The 14,162-nt window shown below is 41.9% G+C and overlaps 1 protein-coding gene and 1 non-coding gene across 7 annotated transcripts in view; one reads left to right on the forward strand and one right to left on the reverse strand.

Annotated features, from left to right (window-relative positions):
* The window catches only part of PELI2 (pellino E3 ubiquitin protein ligase family member 2), a 199,797-nt gene that overhangs the window by 142,947 nt on the left and 42,688 nt on the right, over nt 1-14,162 (reverse strand). For all 6 annotated transcript variants that reach the window (XM_086320541.1, XM_086320545.1, XM_086320544.1 and 3 more), the window contains exon 2: nt 2,088-2,217. In XM_086320541.1, coding sequence (XP_086176667.1) covers nt 2,088-2,217 — 130 coding nt within the window. The remainder of the gene's footprint in view (nt 1-2,087; nt 2,218-14,162) is intronic.
* Nucleotides 12,386-12,457, forward strand: TRNAC-ACA (transfer RNA cysteine (anticodon ACA)). The gene has a single exon. It is a non-coding gene; the product is annotated as a tRNA-Cys (tRNA).

Consider the following 14,162-nt stretch of genomic DNA (forward strand, 5'->3'; position numbering starts at 1 on the left):
TATTTTTGGCACTCATCACACGCTTAAAAACATTTGGCTTGGTATCCTTCCCCTCCAAATATTTTTGGACTATAAAATATTTCTCATAATTCTTTGACTTTCCAAGATTCTGTTGCCATTTCACTTCCTCCTTTTCTCAGAATCAGTAAGGCTGATTTCCTCTGTTTACCCCAGCGAGTGTCCTTCCCTGCCTAAAACTTGCACCTTATTTCCCTTTCTCTAGCCAAAAATATGGCCACTATGTATTATTCTTTCCTGTTTCCTTGGTATTTGATAGATTCTGGTCTAACCATTCCCTCCCTAATACAAAAGATTCTTAATTGGCACAATCTCGCAAACTTCTTCCATGGCACTGCTTCAGAAACAACAAGAACTTTTAAATAAAAAGGTTAACAGAGGTGACCTGTTTCTGAGTATAAACACCACATATGCTTCCATGAAGCTGTTCATTTCTCTTTGAACCGCTGGTTTTCAGCAAAAAAAAAGAAGGAAAGAAAGTCTCTTATTTATTCCAGATGGTTCAAACCCATTATGATAAATATATACAGCCAGTGCCCCATATAAAATAACTTCATATAGATATAATTATTTTCTAAAAAGTAAACTATACACATTAAGTAACATGTTTAATTAAAATAAAAATTGTTATAAAATCTAATAGGTAGACTATATAAACCAGAATGGAAATTCAGGCTTCCTCTACACTTACAGATCAGAAAACAAATGAAATATTCATAAAAAAATGAAAAAATATTCATACAAAATATTCAAAAAAATGTTTTTTTTCCACTTGTAAAATCATTTTATTGGTATAAATATACATATGAATAAAATACCTCAGCCTGTAATGTAAGTGAATATTTGTGAAATGTCTTAAAAAGTAGTATTTTGATTTTTTACAGGTGTCAAAGTATTCTCTCTTAATCACACATTAAAAGCTAATATGCAGAACAGAAATTAAAGGCCTTCAAAAAACATGAATATTCATAAAACCTCATTCCAATCAACTATATACATTAATCTGGGAGCATGGTAGAATCAGCCATGGGCCTTTCACTCGGTTCTTAACTCGCTTGTTGGTGGTATCACAAAGGTCACCGTACCAAATTTAAATGTACAATTCCACGTCGGGAAGGAAGACGTTCCCCATGGGAGAATGTAAAAACCATACCCAAGATCTGATATATATAATTTATACAAATTATTAGTGTGCTCTGTTAATTACAGTGTGCAATCGCATACATCAAGAATAAATTGCTCTATGAGTCAAGTGCAGGTTTGACACAGGTACATGGCAGCAGTACCCCACAGTCAGCTGGATGGTGTTACTCATGAGTATGTGTCCAGTTACCTCGTTTACCTCCCCACACTCATCTGACGGGGCAACCTGTAGCTGCCTCAGAGAAACTCAAGTAGGGCCCATGGGATAATGCTGGCATTTGTTGAAGGCAGATGAAGGAATGCATAGAATGCATACTTCTTCACTTACAAGAAGAAGTATGTATCATAGACTTCTTATTGCACTTAGCTCTATTTACTTCCAATCTAATAATTACACAAATTCAATTCCATGTACATGCAAATTGTGTGAAAACACCCACTACTCAAGTAACAGAGGAAAACAGCAAATCTTATTGAGGTTTATACCAAAATTTAATACAGAACACTCTTCAGGAAAAGGAACATCGTTTCTCTCTCAACCACAACTATCCTCAATTGATATATGCTGACGCCACTACCTCCTAAAGCAGTGGTTCATATGGGAGGGGGTAGGGGACAGAGGGAAAGGTGTGTCCACCCTCCTGGCCCCCAGAGGACACGTGGCAAGTTTGGGAGACAGTTTTGGTTGTCCCAAAAGCGGTTGGGGACATGCGGGTTGATATGCTACTGGCCTCTAGCGGGTAGAGGTCAGGGATGCTGTGAAACACACAATGGGCTGTGTACACGACAGCCTTTCACAACCAAGATTATCCAGCTTAAATGGCTGAGACACTGGCCCACAGAGAAATGAGGCTGAAAGGAAAGAGCAGCTGACAAGGACACCCACGATTCACTGTCGGCCCTCCCCATTCCAAGGAGTCCCCTACCTTGGACGCCTGTGGAGTGGATATCACATGGACTGTGCTGGGTTTGACTCCGTTAGCCTTTGGCCGCTTATAGAGAGCAAATCTGCTTTTCCTCCGGCCTCTGTCTCCATTAGGTAAAGCACCATTGTACCTATAAACAGAGATGAAAGAGTTCGTTTATTTGTAGATTTTTAAAGGCATTCAGAATAAAAGTCTGATAGAATTAAGGGAAAAGACAGGAATGCTCATAAAGACTTGTCCACTAACCACCCCACAAAAGGGATACAAAACAGAGACTTCGGCTGTAATGAAATTCAAATCACTTCCAGAAACTTAATTTAAGAGTGATATACCAAGTAATTTAGGTTCCTTATTCTATAAAGTCAGACTCTTCAAATCTTTGCAGAAGAGACCAAGTATAAATAAGCAAATGAGAATTCTGCAGAGGCTCTATTAGCGCCAGCTCAATTCAACAAACGTCATCCTAACGGACCCTGGAGAAACACTGGAGAAATATTTTTAAATGAGTTGGTTAGAAAAGAGCGTACTAATTAAACCTCATCTCTCACTCTCAAATCTTAATGTCTGCAGGATCTTTATTTGTAAGATCAAATTTAGTTGCTTGCATTCTTAAAAGTTCCGAATTCTCTACCTCCATTCCAATTGCTATTTGAACCCTATACTGTCAAGTTAGTGAAAGCTAGCCTTAAAAATTAAACAAAGTATGCCTCTATAAGGTTGCCCATTAAAAAGCCCAAAGATATAAAAGCAGAGTTTTAGTCCACAAACTATCAACTATCTTAAAAAGTCACCTGGGAAATAGTACTTGTCCTTAAGCAGACTTCCCTAAATTAATACCGTAAGCCAGTGACCCCCAACCTTTTTGGCACCAGGGATAGATTTTGTAGAAAACAATTTCTCCACAGACCAGGGGGTAGGTTGGGGGGATGGTTTGGGGGTGACTGTCATAAGAAGAACACAACCCAGACCCCTGGCACGAGCAGCTCGCAGTAGGGCTCACTCTCTTATGAGAATCTAAGAAAGTGAAGTCGCTCAGTTGTGTCTGACTCTCTGTGACCCCATGGACTGTAGCCTACCAGGTTCCTCTGTCCATGGGATTTTCCAGGCGAGAATACTGGAGTGGGGTGCCATTTCCTTCTCCAGGAGATCTTCCTGACCCAGGGATTGAACCCGGGTCTCCCGCATTGTAGGCAGACGCTCTACCGTCTAAGCCATGAGGGAAGAATCTAATGCCATCTCAAATCTGACAGGAGGTGGAGCTCAGGCTGTAATGTGAGCAATGGGGAGCAGCTGTAAATACATATGAAGCTTCACCTGCTCACCTCCTGCTGTGCAGTCCCCCGTTTTTTTTGGGGGGGGGTGGTGGTGGTGGGGACCCCTGCCTGAAAGCCAATACCAGTGTTTAAAAAGAATGCAGGTGTGCAAGAGCATTTCCATTTCACCTGTATTTTCTAATCTAGATTACAGGTGTCTGTACATTCTGACTTCTGTCTCATGCCCTGTTTATTCTCCAGCTCCCTCTTGGCAGAAGTTCTTTTGAACAGAACCAAAAGAGGAATTGTTGCAAATTTGTGTGGATAAACATGACAACTCTGAGGCTCCCGCCAAGCACCAAAGTCGGAGGTGACGTGGGTGGCGGCTCCACGCTCTCCTGTAAGTCCTGCCTTTGCCACTCGCCCATCTTACCCAGAGAGCACGGTGGGCAGTGTGGCAAAGGGGACACGAGGCCCAAGGGGAACAGCAAAAGTCCGAACAAGGGTTTGTGGTGTTTGTTTTACTATTCTGTAGCTGCAGTATGATAATGGATTTAAATTACCAGAAGTTATTCCTGCTGTGTTTTTAACTGTTTCCATCTCCATCATAAAGGAACGTCAGCTACAGAAAATGTCTCCAGAGTACAGAAATCATTTGTTTCAGGTCTTACTCCTCTCCTTTTTTAGAGCCAAGATCAGAATAATGGACATGATTTTCTTAAACATACCTGTGATCGCTACTCTAACAAACATATCCCTGATTAAACAACCATTATAAATCAACTGTATCTTAATATATTTGTACATCACTTACACCAGGATGAGCACCCTGTATCAAGAGAAACATATGTGAATTAAAGGCAGGGTCTAAACAATTTAAAGGGACGTTTTCATCACTGTGGCCTGGAACAACTGGTACAAGATCTGGCAAGGTGTCCTGTGCCCCTTACATTTGCCCAGCTCTCCGCTGCACCTTTCTCTCAACTACACACTGCTGAAACTAGTCAAAGAATGTGGCAGATGCTTTTTAAGAGATCTGCTCACTATGACATCCCTTCTAGGAAATCCAGCCCTGAACACCCTAAGGTAAGCCCAGTACTACATCTGAATGAAATGGCCAGGCCAGCACCCTCCCCACTGAGTGGCTGGTGACAGACGTTTGGTCCAAATTGGCCAATGACAGTCTCATGTCAGAAAACACAAAGCCGGGACCCAGAGACAACCCACCAGTCTGTGTGGATGGCCAGAGCTGCAAACTGTAGGCGTCGGAGCTGTGGGGATGTCAGAGTCTGTTCTGTGATGAAGCAGCAGAGAAGTGAGGAGCAAAGCAGATGAACAGGGACAAGAAATGAAAAGAGATGCAAAGAGGATCCTTAAGGGTGTCTCTTGGCCCAGATGTACTCTGACCCCTGTTCATGAAATCCTTTCTGGTTTTAGCTAACTCAGATTGGTTTCTTCTACCTACAACCCAAAAGCCATATCTAATATAAAGATGAAAACACAAAAACCAGGAATGTCAACTTAACATATACAGAAACATTTTAATTTCAATCGGCGGAGCAGAGACGCACAAATACGGCAAGAAATACCTTTTATACCTTCAAATAAATAAGTAAACCCCTCTTAGTCACAGGCCACAGAACCAGGACCAAGACAAAGTTGTATCGCCAAAGATAGGAGGAGAGAGACTTTCAATGGCATGTCATCAGTTAAGAGGCCAGTGTGATTTGGAAAAGAATGGGTCTTTGATGACCTCACCCTTCTTCAGAGCAAACCAGCCAAGTAAACACAAGCAAGCCTCTCCAACACGGAGCCTCACTCAGCGCCTCCTCTCTCTTTCTAATCTTCTCCTCATAGCCGAGAACCTTGAAACAGGACTCCACCCGCACCACCCCAATTCCAACCTTGAGCACACATCATCTGCCTCCAAATCGAAAAGTACATTTGATGATGTCATCTACCCATCATCCAACTTGCCGCCTTACGTCTCTCAATGGCTCTCCTATCAAGGTACACAACATGGTCAATTAAAAACAGCCAGAAGTTCCCATTACTTCTCCCAGGGACCATGAGTCTAACTCCATCTCCCCACACCTGGGCTGGCCTTAGTGGCTTATTTGCCAACAGGATGGGAAGGAAGTGACATGCTGAGACTTGCAAAGCCAGGTCTTGTAAAAGCCTTAGAACTTCTGTCTCTTGGGAGCTCAGAGCTGCCTTGTAAGGAAGCTGGGACCTCCCATGCCAAGGAGGCTACATGGAGGTGGCTCCAGTCAGCAGTCCCAGCTGAGCCCAGCCTTCCGACAGCCTGCTCAATTAGCACACGTGTGACTGAAGCTGCCGTGGCCCCTCCAGACCAGCCCATCCATCAGCTGACTACACCAGCTGACCTAGGTTGATCCCACACGGGACAGAAGAATTGCCTGGTTGAGTACTGCCCAGATTCCTGGCTCACAGAAATGTTGCAGGAAGGGGGACCTCTTCCAGGGTCCGAGAGTGGGCTCCTGTCTAACACTTGGAAATGAACTGTCCGAGGAGACACGCGTGCTGACAAAGTAAGAGATTTTTATGGGGAAGGAGCACCTAGGAGAAGAGCAGCAGGGTAAGGGAAGCTTACCTCTCCAGAACAGGAGAACTGCTCTGCCACCTGGCTTGGTCTCAGGTTTTATGGTGATGGGATTAGTTTCCCGGTTGTCTCTGCCCATTCATTCTGACTCAGAGTCCTTCCTGGTGGTGCATGCATTGCTTAGACGAGATGGATGCCAGCGAGAAGGATTCCGGGAGGTGGTCAGACACACGGTGTCTCCTTTTGACCTTTCCCGAATTCTTCTGGTTGGTGGTAGCTTATTAGTTCTGTGGTCCTTACCAGGACCTCTTGTCATAAAACAACTCATGCAAATGGTTACTATGGTGCCTGGCCAGGGTGGGCGGTTTCAGTCAGTGTGCTTCGCCTAAGAGAATCATGTGTTAAGTACCACGGTGGATGTGTTCATCCCCTAGGTCTGGCATAGACGATGACGTCTGTGACAAGCCGCACCCTTCAGCATGGTCTCCCTCTCCTGGTTTCACAGCCTCCCCTTTGACCTCTGATCTAATGCAAGGCAAGCACTGTCACCAAATCTTCCCCATGCCCTTCTCACCTCCCTGCCTGGTCCCTTCCCCACGCCACCCTTCCACCCCCAGAATGTGAATCCATCTCTAGCACCTGCCTTAGTGCCTGGGCACGCAACAGGCACTGACACCTGCCAAGCCAGCTACATGACAGACGGTCTGTCTTTTGTGCAGCAGAGCAGAACCCAGACAGACAGATGAGATCCTGCTCATAAAGGCAAAAAGTTACTATCCTATGAAAGAAAGTTAGAATGTTCTCTGGCCTGGCAAGGTTTTCAGCCAGCGACTTTGTAAAAACAAGATTTCCAAGCGCTGTGGGCACATCTGTTTCGGCTGCTGCTGCTGCTGCTAAACAGGGCCTTTCAAGCTTCACATTAAAAAAAAAAAATCTGGAGACTTAAAAAAAATTCCACTTATTGAATAAACGTGTGATGAAAACGTAGCTCATCGTATATGCAGGGCAAATAATTAGTAAAGGTATTTAGAAGCTGCAGAGGACAATGAAGAACACTTGTAAGAAACCTCACAAAGTAATATATGGTTTCTTTTGGTTTAAAATCCAGAGTTCACACATTAATTCTTTTTAATGGCATTTGCTGTGCACTTACTATGTGCCAAGAAACGTTGTGAGGGAGGCTCCTAGAGGGCAGTAAGAGGCTCAAATGACTGAACCACACATAAATCACATGGCTGGAAACGGGCAGTACATAAAATGTACTCAGTCATGTCCGACTCTGTGACCCCGTGAACTGTAGCCCTCCAAGCTCCTCTGTCCATGGGATTTTCCAGGTAAGAATACTGGAATGGGTTGCCATTTTCTACTCCAGGGGATCTTTCTGACCCAGAGATCGAATCCATATCTCTTGAGTCTCCTGCATTGGCAGGCAGCTTCTTTACCACTGCATCACCTGAGAAGCCGAGAGGCGGCAGGCAGCATGCAAATCTATACCCAGTTTTGTCTGACTCCAAACTGTGCACTGTTTCCAGTAGCCAATACTGACAACTTTTAAATTCAAGGCATCTCCTGGCAAATGACACAAAGATACATTCTTGAGAAGACACCTGCCACCTAAAAAATGCATTTGTCAAAAAGACTCTTCTATAGGAAATAACAGCAAGAGAGGGCATGCCAAGGGCTTCCAGAACACTGCAGAGGCATCACACTGGATCTTAACCAGCCTGAACTCACAGAGCAGCACCTATGTGGACGGGAATGAGAACGTGAGTTACAGGAGAGGAGGCGCTGTCAGCACCAAAGGCCACATTCCAGAGGCAGCCTCGCTTCCTGTTACAGACTGAAGGTGCTGCCCTCCCTCGAAAGCAACATCTCTGTCACCAGCACAGATAAACCACAAGCAACTACTGTAACTGAGACACTGTGGATGAACAGGCCTGGGACACCAGAGGGAACAGATGTGTAAACGAAGCGAGGAGTCTGAGAAACCCCATACCTTGATCCCCACGTCCAGGCGTGCATGTCAATTCACCACAATAGTGAACACACTAACACACTGCTCCAACTGTGCATAAGAAGGTACACATAAGCCAGTAAGTAAGTGCCTGACACTGGCTTTACATCATTCAGTTCAGTTCAGTCCATCGCTCAGTCCTGCCTGACTCTTTGCGACCCCATGAAACGCGGTACGCCAGGTCTCCCTGTCCATCACCAACTCCCGGGGCTTACCCAAACTCATGTCCATTGAGTCGGTGATGCCATCCAACCATGTCATCCTCTGTCATCACCTTCTCCTCCTGCCTTCAATCTTTCCCAGCATCAGGGTCTTTTCAAATGAGTCAGCTTTTCGCATCAGATGGCCAAAGTATTGGAGTTTCAGCTTCAACATCAGTTCTTCCAGTGAACACCCAGCACTGAACTCCTTTAGGATGGACTGGTTGGATCTCTTTGCAGACCAAGGGACTCTCAAGAGTCTCCTCCAACACCACAGTTCAAAAGCATCAATTCTTTGGTGCTCAGCTTTCTTTATAGTCCAAATTCTCACGTCCATATATGACCACTGGGAAAACCACAGTCTTGCCTAAATGGACCTTTCTTGGCAAAGTAATGTCTCTGCTTTTTAATATGCTGTCTAGGTTGGTCATAATTTTCCTTCCAAGAAGTAAGTGTCTTTTAATTTCACAGCTGCAGTTACCATCTGCAGTGATTTTGGAGCCCAGAAAAATAAAAGTCAGCCACTGTTTCCCCATCTATTTGCCATGAAGTGATGGGACCAGATGCCATGATCTTAGTTTTCTGAATGTTGAGCTTTAAGCCAATTTTTTCACTCTCCTCTTTCACTTGCATCAAGAAGCTCTTTAGTTCTTCTTCACCTTCTGCCATAAAGGTGGTGTCAACTTCATATCTGAGGTTATTGATATTACTCCCGGCAATCTTGATTTCAGCTTGTGCTTCTTCCAGCCCAGCGTTTCTCATGATGTACTCTGCATATTAGTTAAATAAGCAGGGTAACAATATACAGCCTTGAATGCACTCCTTTCCCAAGTTGGAACCGGTGTGTTGTTGCATGTCCAGTTCTAACTGTTGCTTCCTGACCTGTTTATAGGTTTCTCAAGAGGCAGGTCAGGTAGTCTGGTATTCCCATCTCTTTCAGAATTTTCCACAGTTTCTTGTGATCCACACAGTCAAAGGCTTTGGCATAGTCAATAAAGCATCATTACAGCCTCATTATTTGCGCTATCATATGTATCTGTTGGCTTCCTAGGTGGCACTAGTGGTAAAGAATCTGCCACCAGTGCGGGAGACATAAGAGACCCAGGTTTGATCCCTGGCTTGGGAAGATCCCCTGGAGGAAGGCATGGCAACCCACTCCAGTATTCTTGCCTGGAGAACCCCATGGACAGAGGAGCCTGGTGGGCTACAGTCCACGGGGTCACAAAGAGTCAGACACGACTACAGAGACTATGCACACACACATTTGGATTGGATGCTCTTTGAGGAGTTCCTGTGTCTTTGTGTACCTCCCCTTCACCTCTACATGGTACCTTAAAACCAAGGAAAGTCTCAATGAAACAGTCACCATGTTGGTATGGAAATAATGATAATCGTTTAAGGGATCAAGAGAGGATTTCTAGCTCCAATTCTTTTCCGAGCTCATGCTGTGAACTTACCTAAGATGAGACTGTTTTCTCAGCTACAAAGATAGCAACACAGAGTTACAATTTCAATATTAAAAAGAGATCCCCAAACCTCTTTCAAACATTTCAATTCGATATGGACAAGGCATTTCCTCCAACTCAAATACCAGGATCCTGTCTCAGAAGGGTGAGGCTGTGGCTGTCCAAAGACCCCTCAAGTCTTCACAGCAGCTGAGGTGTAGCTGTTGATACACTCGCACATTGCTTTTTGTCTTGAGGTTTTCCAGCTTCCCTGTACCGCAGTATTTCCCAAGGCGAAACATTAAAACATTCTGTGTTATCAGGAACACAGAACTGCTCCCACACACAGTAGATTTTCAGCCCTTCTTCTGGGATATATACACCCACACACCCTCACTCAGCCTCTCTGCAGCAAAAAGTACAGCAGGAAGGCAATGGAGGCCCCACTCTGGCCCTGCATGGAGTCCCACATTCACACAAGTCCCTGCACATCTCAGAACCTCACCTTCCCCTCCCATAAAGTAGGAAGAGGCCTAACATCCTACAGCTTGGATTCGGGAGCCGTTTAGGGGTGGGAGATGAGGGTAAAGCTGTCCAGAGAGGCCCTAACTCCAGCCTCGTCAGCAGCACACCCCTCACTGACCCCTGTTCTCTCTGTTCTCTCCACACTCATTCAACTCCTGGGACTAAAGAAGGCTGCACGCCCCAACCTGCTTCTTCTTTCAACCAGGTCACAGGAAAGAAAAGAGCATGCAAAGCGAATCCAGTCCACAGAACTATTCGCGAAAAGAAAAATATTATCTAATACTTAGCCATGTGCATATTATCTGAAGTCTTTCTCCTCCCTTTTTCATTTTAAACCAGTACTGCCACTAAAAAAACACCAAATAAAGGTTTTGTTTTTGTTTTTATACAGTATTGAATCTTTGATTTTTTAGCATCACTGGAGGGCCAACAATAGAGTTTTTTTTCACTGAATATCGGAAGGTACACAAAGCATGAGGCATAGAGAAGGCTATTTACATTATTTTTAAGATACTGATGACTACATCTTTTATTCTGCCATTGGATTAGTCCTTTATATCAAAGAACATTTTTTTTTTACCCTAGGGGTGAAAATTATTGTTTAAGTACTACCCTGCAGTAATTTTGTATTCCTAGAAGAGAAAATAAGCCACATGGATCTGTGGTAAAGAAACCACCTGCAATTCAGGGGATGCAGAGGTTTGATCCCTGGGCTGGGAAGATCCCCTAGAGAAGGAAATGGAAACCCACTTCAGTACGCTTGCCTGGGAAATCCCATGGACAGAGGAACCTGCTGGCTTACAGTACACAGGGTTGCCAGAGTTGGACACAATTTAGTGACTAAAGCAACAACAAAAAGAGAAAATATCACACAAAGGGAAAAAACTAAAGTATAACAAGAAATGAATTTAATACAGTAAAAGATTTGTACAATTCAAGACCAGGTAAAGACTTATCACTTTATCTTATTCTTGAATTTGCACCATCTTTTTTGGGAGAGAGGGCAGTCTGAGTCACATCTCTGCCATTAGTAATCATGTGTTCTTTTTAACCATTTTTAACACTTGAAGTATAGTTGATTTACAATGCTGTGTTAGTTTCAAGTATACAGCAAAGTGATTCAGTTTATATATAAATATACATATAGATATTCTTTTAAGTGATATATCATATACTTATCTGTCTGATTTTCTTCATTTAATATGGAAATCTCTAGAATTATTACCAACTTATACTCCACACTGGTTACCAATTAATAATCTTGAAAACCAAATTAAATCCCACACATTTATTATCACTCCAATATTTATTTTAATCTCATCACCTCAATTAAGACAGGTGCATAAACTGTATGCGGTAGACTGAAATACTGGTCCCAGTTCTTCACTCCTCCCTGAAAACATGCCCTTTGACATGACTTTATACTTCCAGTTAACCTCCTGGCCCTGGATTTTGGGTTGGACCAAGTGAGTTACTTTAGCCAACTGGATGTTAACGTATGATGCAAGCAGGGGTCTGAGTTGAGCTTGGCAGTTAGGATTATCCTCTGTCACCTCTGTCATGGCCATAGGAAGAGTATGTCCCAGCCAGCCTGCCAAGGAGGACAAGTGACACTTGGAGGAGATCCAAATCCCATAAACACAGCACAAGTAGAGCCACTCCATCACACCTTAGAGCAGAGCCATCTCAACCAACCCACACTCATGAGAACGAATGACTGTTTCTTTCAAGTCACTGAGTTTGGGTATGATTTGTTACACAGCATTATACAGCAAAAAGTAGATGAATTTCAAAAACAATTAACATAGTTTCTTCAGTATCTAAAAACTTTGGGCTAAAAAAGCAAAAATATAAAATATATACCAAATGAAAGTTTTATATAAAGAATTCTCTTTCACTACAAAGGAAAAAGTCTAAAATTAGAGATAATTGGAAATAATTCCAAATGCATAACTTTCTAAGACTGGTTATATTACATGGGATTTTTTAAAAATGCACACTTAATACAGACACTGAAAATGCATTTGATAGATATCTTCACCTGTTTCAGATTAATGTCTTTAAGAGCTGAGAATAAAACAATATTTTTATCTCATAATTATTTAACAGTAAAAGAGTAAACTAAAAAGCATTTATATTAAAAATCAGGAACAAAACAAGGATGCTTACCATTACCATTTTTATTAAACACCACTCTAAAATAAATCCTAGTCTAACCAAGAACACTGAGTTAGAAATAAGAGGTATTAACTGAAGGAAAAGAAGATATAAAACTAGTATTACTGCTGTAGGAAGACTTCCCTGGTGGCTCAGACGGTAAAGCGTCTGCCTACAATGCAGGAGACCCGGGTTCAATCCCTGGGTAGGGAAGATCTCCTGGGGAAGGGAATGGCAACCCACTCCAGTATTCTTGCCCCCTCAAAAAAAAGGGGCTCAAAGAAGTATTTTTGCAGAAGGAAATGGCAACCTACTCCAGTACTCTTGCCTGGAAAATCCCATGGACAGAGGAGCCTGGTAGGCTACAGTCCATAGGGTCGCAAAGAGTTGGACATGACTAAGCGACTTGTCAATGTCAATTACTTGAGAACAAAAACCACACGCCAACGGAGAAGAAACACCCCAGAAACAGACCCTTGACTAGATAAAGTAATGTAAGATGATGTAAGGGCCACTAGCCAATGCAAAAGAAATTGGATTATTCAATCGTGTACAGAAACCAACCATCTACTTTGAAAGAAAAAAATTTCTTAGAGCTGCACACAAAAATTCCAAAGTTGACTATGTATCATATAAGTGCTCAGTCATGTCCAACTCTTTGTGGCCCCATGGACTGTAGCCCACAGGCTCCTCTGCCCATGGAATTCTCCAGGCAAGAATACTGGAGTGGGGCACCATTTCCTACTCCAGGGGATCTTCCTGACCCAGGGATCAAACCAGCATCTCTTGTGTCTCCTGCACTGGTAGGTGGATTCTTTACCACTAGTGTCACCTGGAAAGCCCTACTTAAGTCAATAATAATGTTCTAAACATAAACACAGTTAAAAAAAAAAAAAAACCTACAAACATAAATATTGGTACATTTAAATGTGTGAAAATGTGAAACTTTTGCATATCAGGAACTCTAAAATTATATGTCCAACAAAACTAGAAAAACCACTGGTAATAATATGAAAAAGCTTAATAACATTAATAGGTAAATGCTACTACAAGTAAAAGGAAAAACAGACATCCTCACAGATATACTACAGAAAAATAAGCAAAGAACATGAATAGAACATTCACAGAGAAGAAACAATGGCTAAAGGACATTTCTTTTTAACGTTCAATCTCATCAGTAATCAGAAAATGAAATTAAACCAAGATCGTTATTTGCCAATAAAATTATCAAACTGTTGAAATGACACAGAATTCAAGTATATCACTGGTAAGACTCTGAATTGGCACAACCTCACTGTAAAATAATTAGTAATATGTATCAACAGCCTTAATAAATGTACTTATGTTCTTTGAGCTAGTAACTCTAATTTGAAGGAATCTATCCTCACAATATAGTTTTGAAATGTAAGTAGAGTTTTATGCACAAAAATGTTAATTATGTCATTATTTATAATGGCAAAAGACTGTAAATAACCTAAATTGTTCAATAATAATGGATTAACTTGATAATTATAATTCTATATGATGAAATTATATTTACTGCAAATTCTTAATAGCAATGAAAAAGGATTTTGAAAACCAGAGAATAAAAAATATGCATATGGTATCATCTCTAACATGTTCAAATTATTTAATAGGGAAGACTGAAATAAACACACTAAAATATTAAGCAATTATTGTTAGAAACTATATGATTTAGTGCTTATATTTTCAGTATCTTTTAAAAACATCTATGTTGAGTGTATTTTTCAAATGAATTAAATGTTTTAAAAGCATATATTTCACGAAATAAAGGTGGACTTCTAAGAATACAGTATTAATCAATTTAGATCTGAAACAAGACCTAGAAATAAAATCAACCCTGAGGACGGAAAGAAGATTTAAATTTATACTCAAAAGAAGGCCACAATGTGTCTAA

This window comes from Bos grunniens, chromosome 10 (assembly GCF_055505025.1).
Source record: "Bos grunniens cultivar Pamir isolate PY7600 chromosome 10, Bosgru_T2T1.0, whole genome shotgun sequence".
Taxonomy (NCBI): Eukaryota; Metazoa; Chordata; class Mammalia; order Artiodactyla; family Bovidae; genus Bos; species Bos grunniens.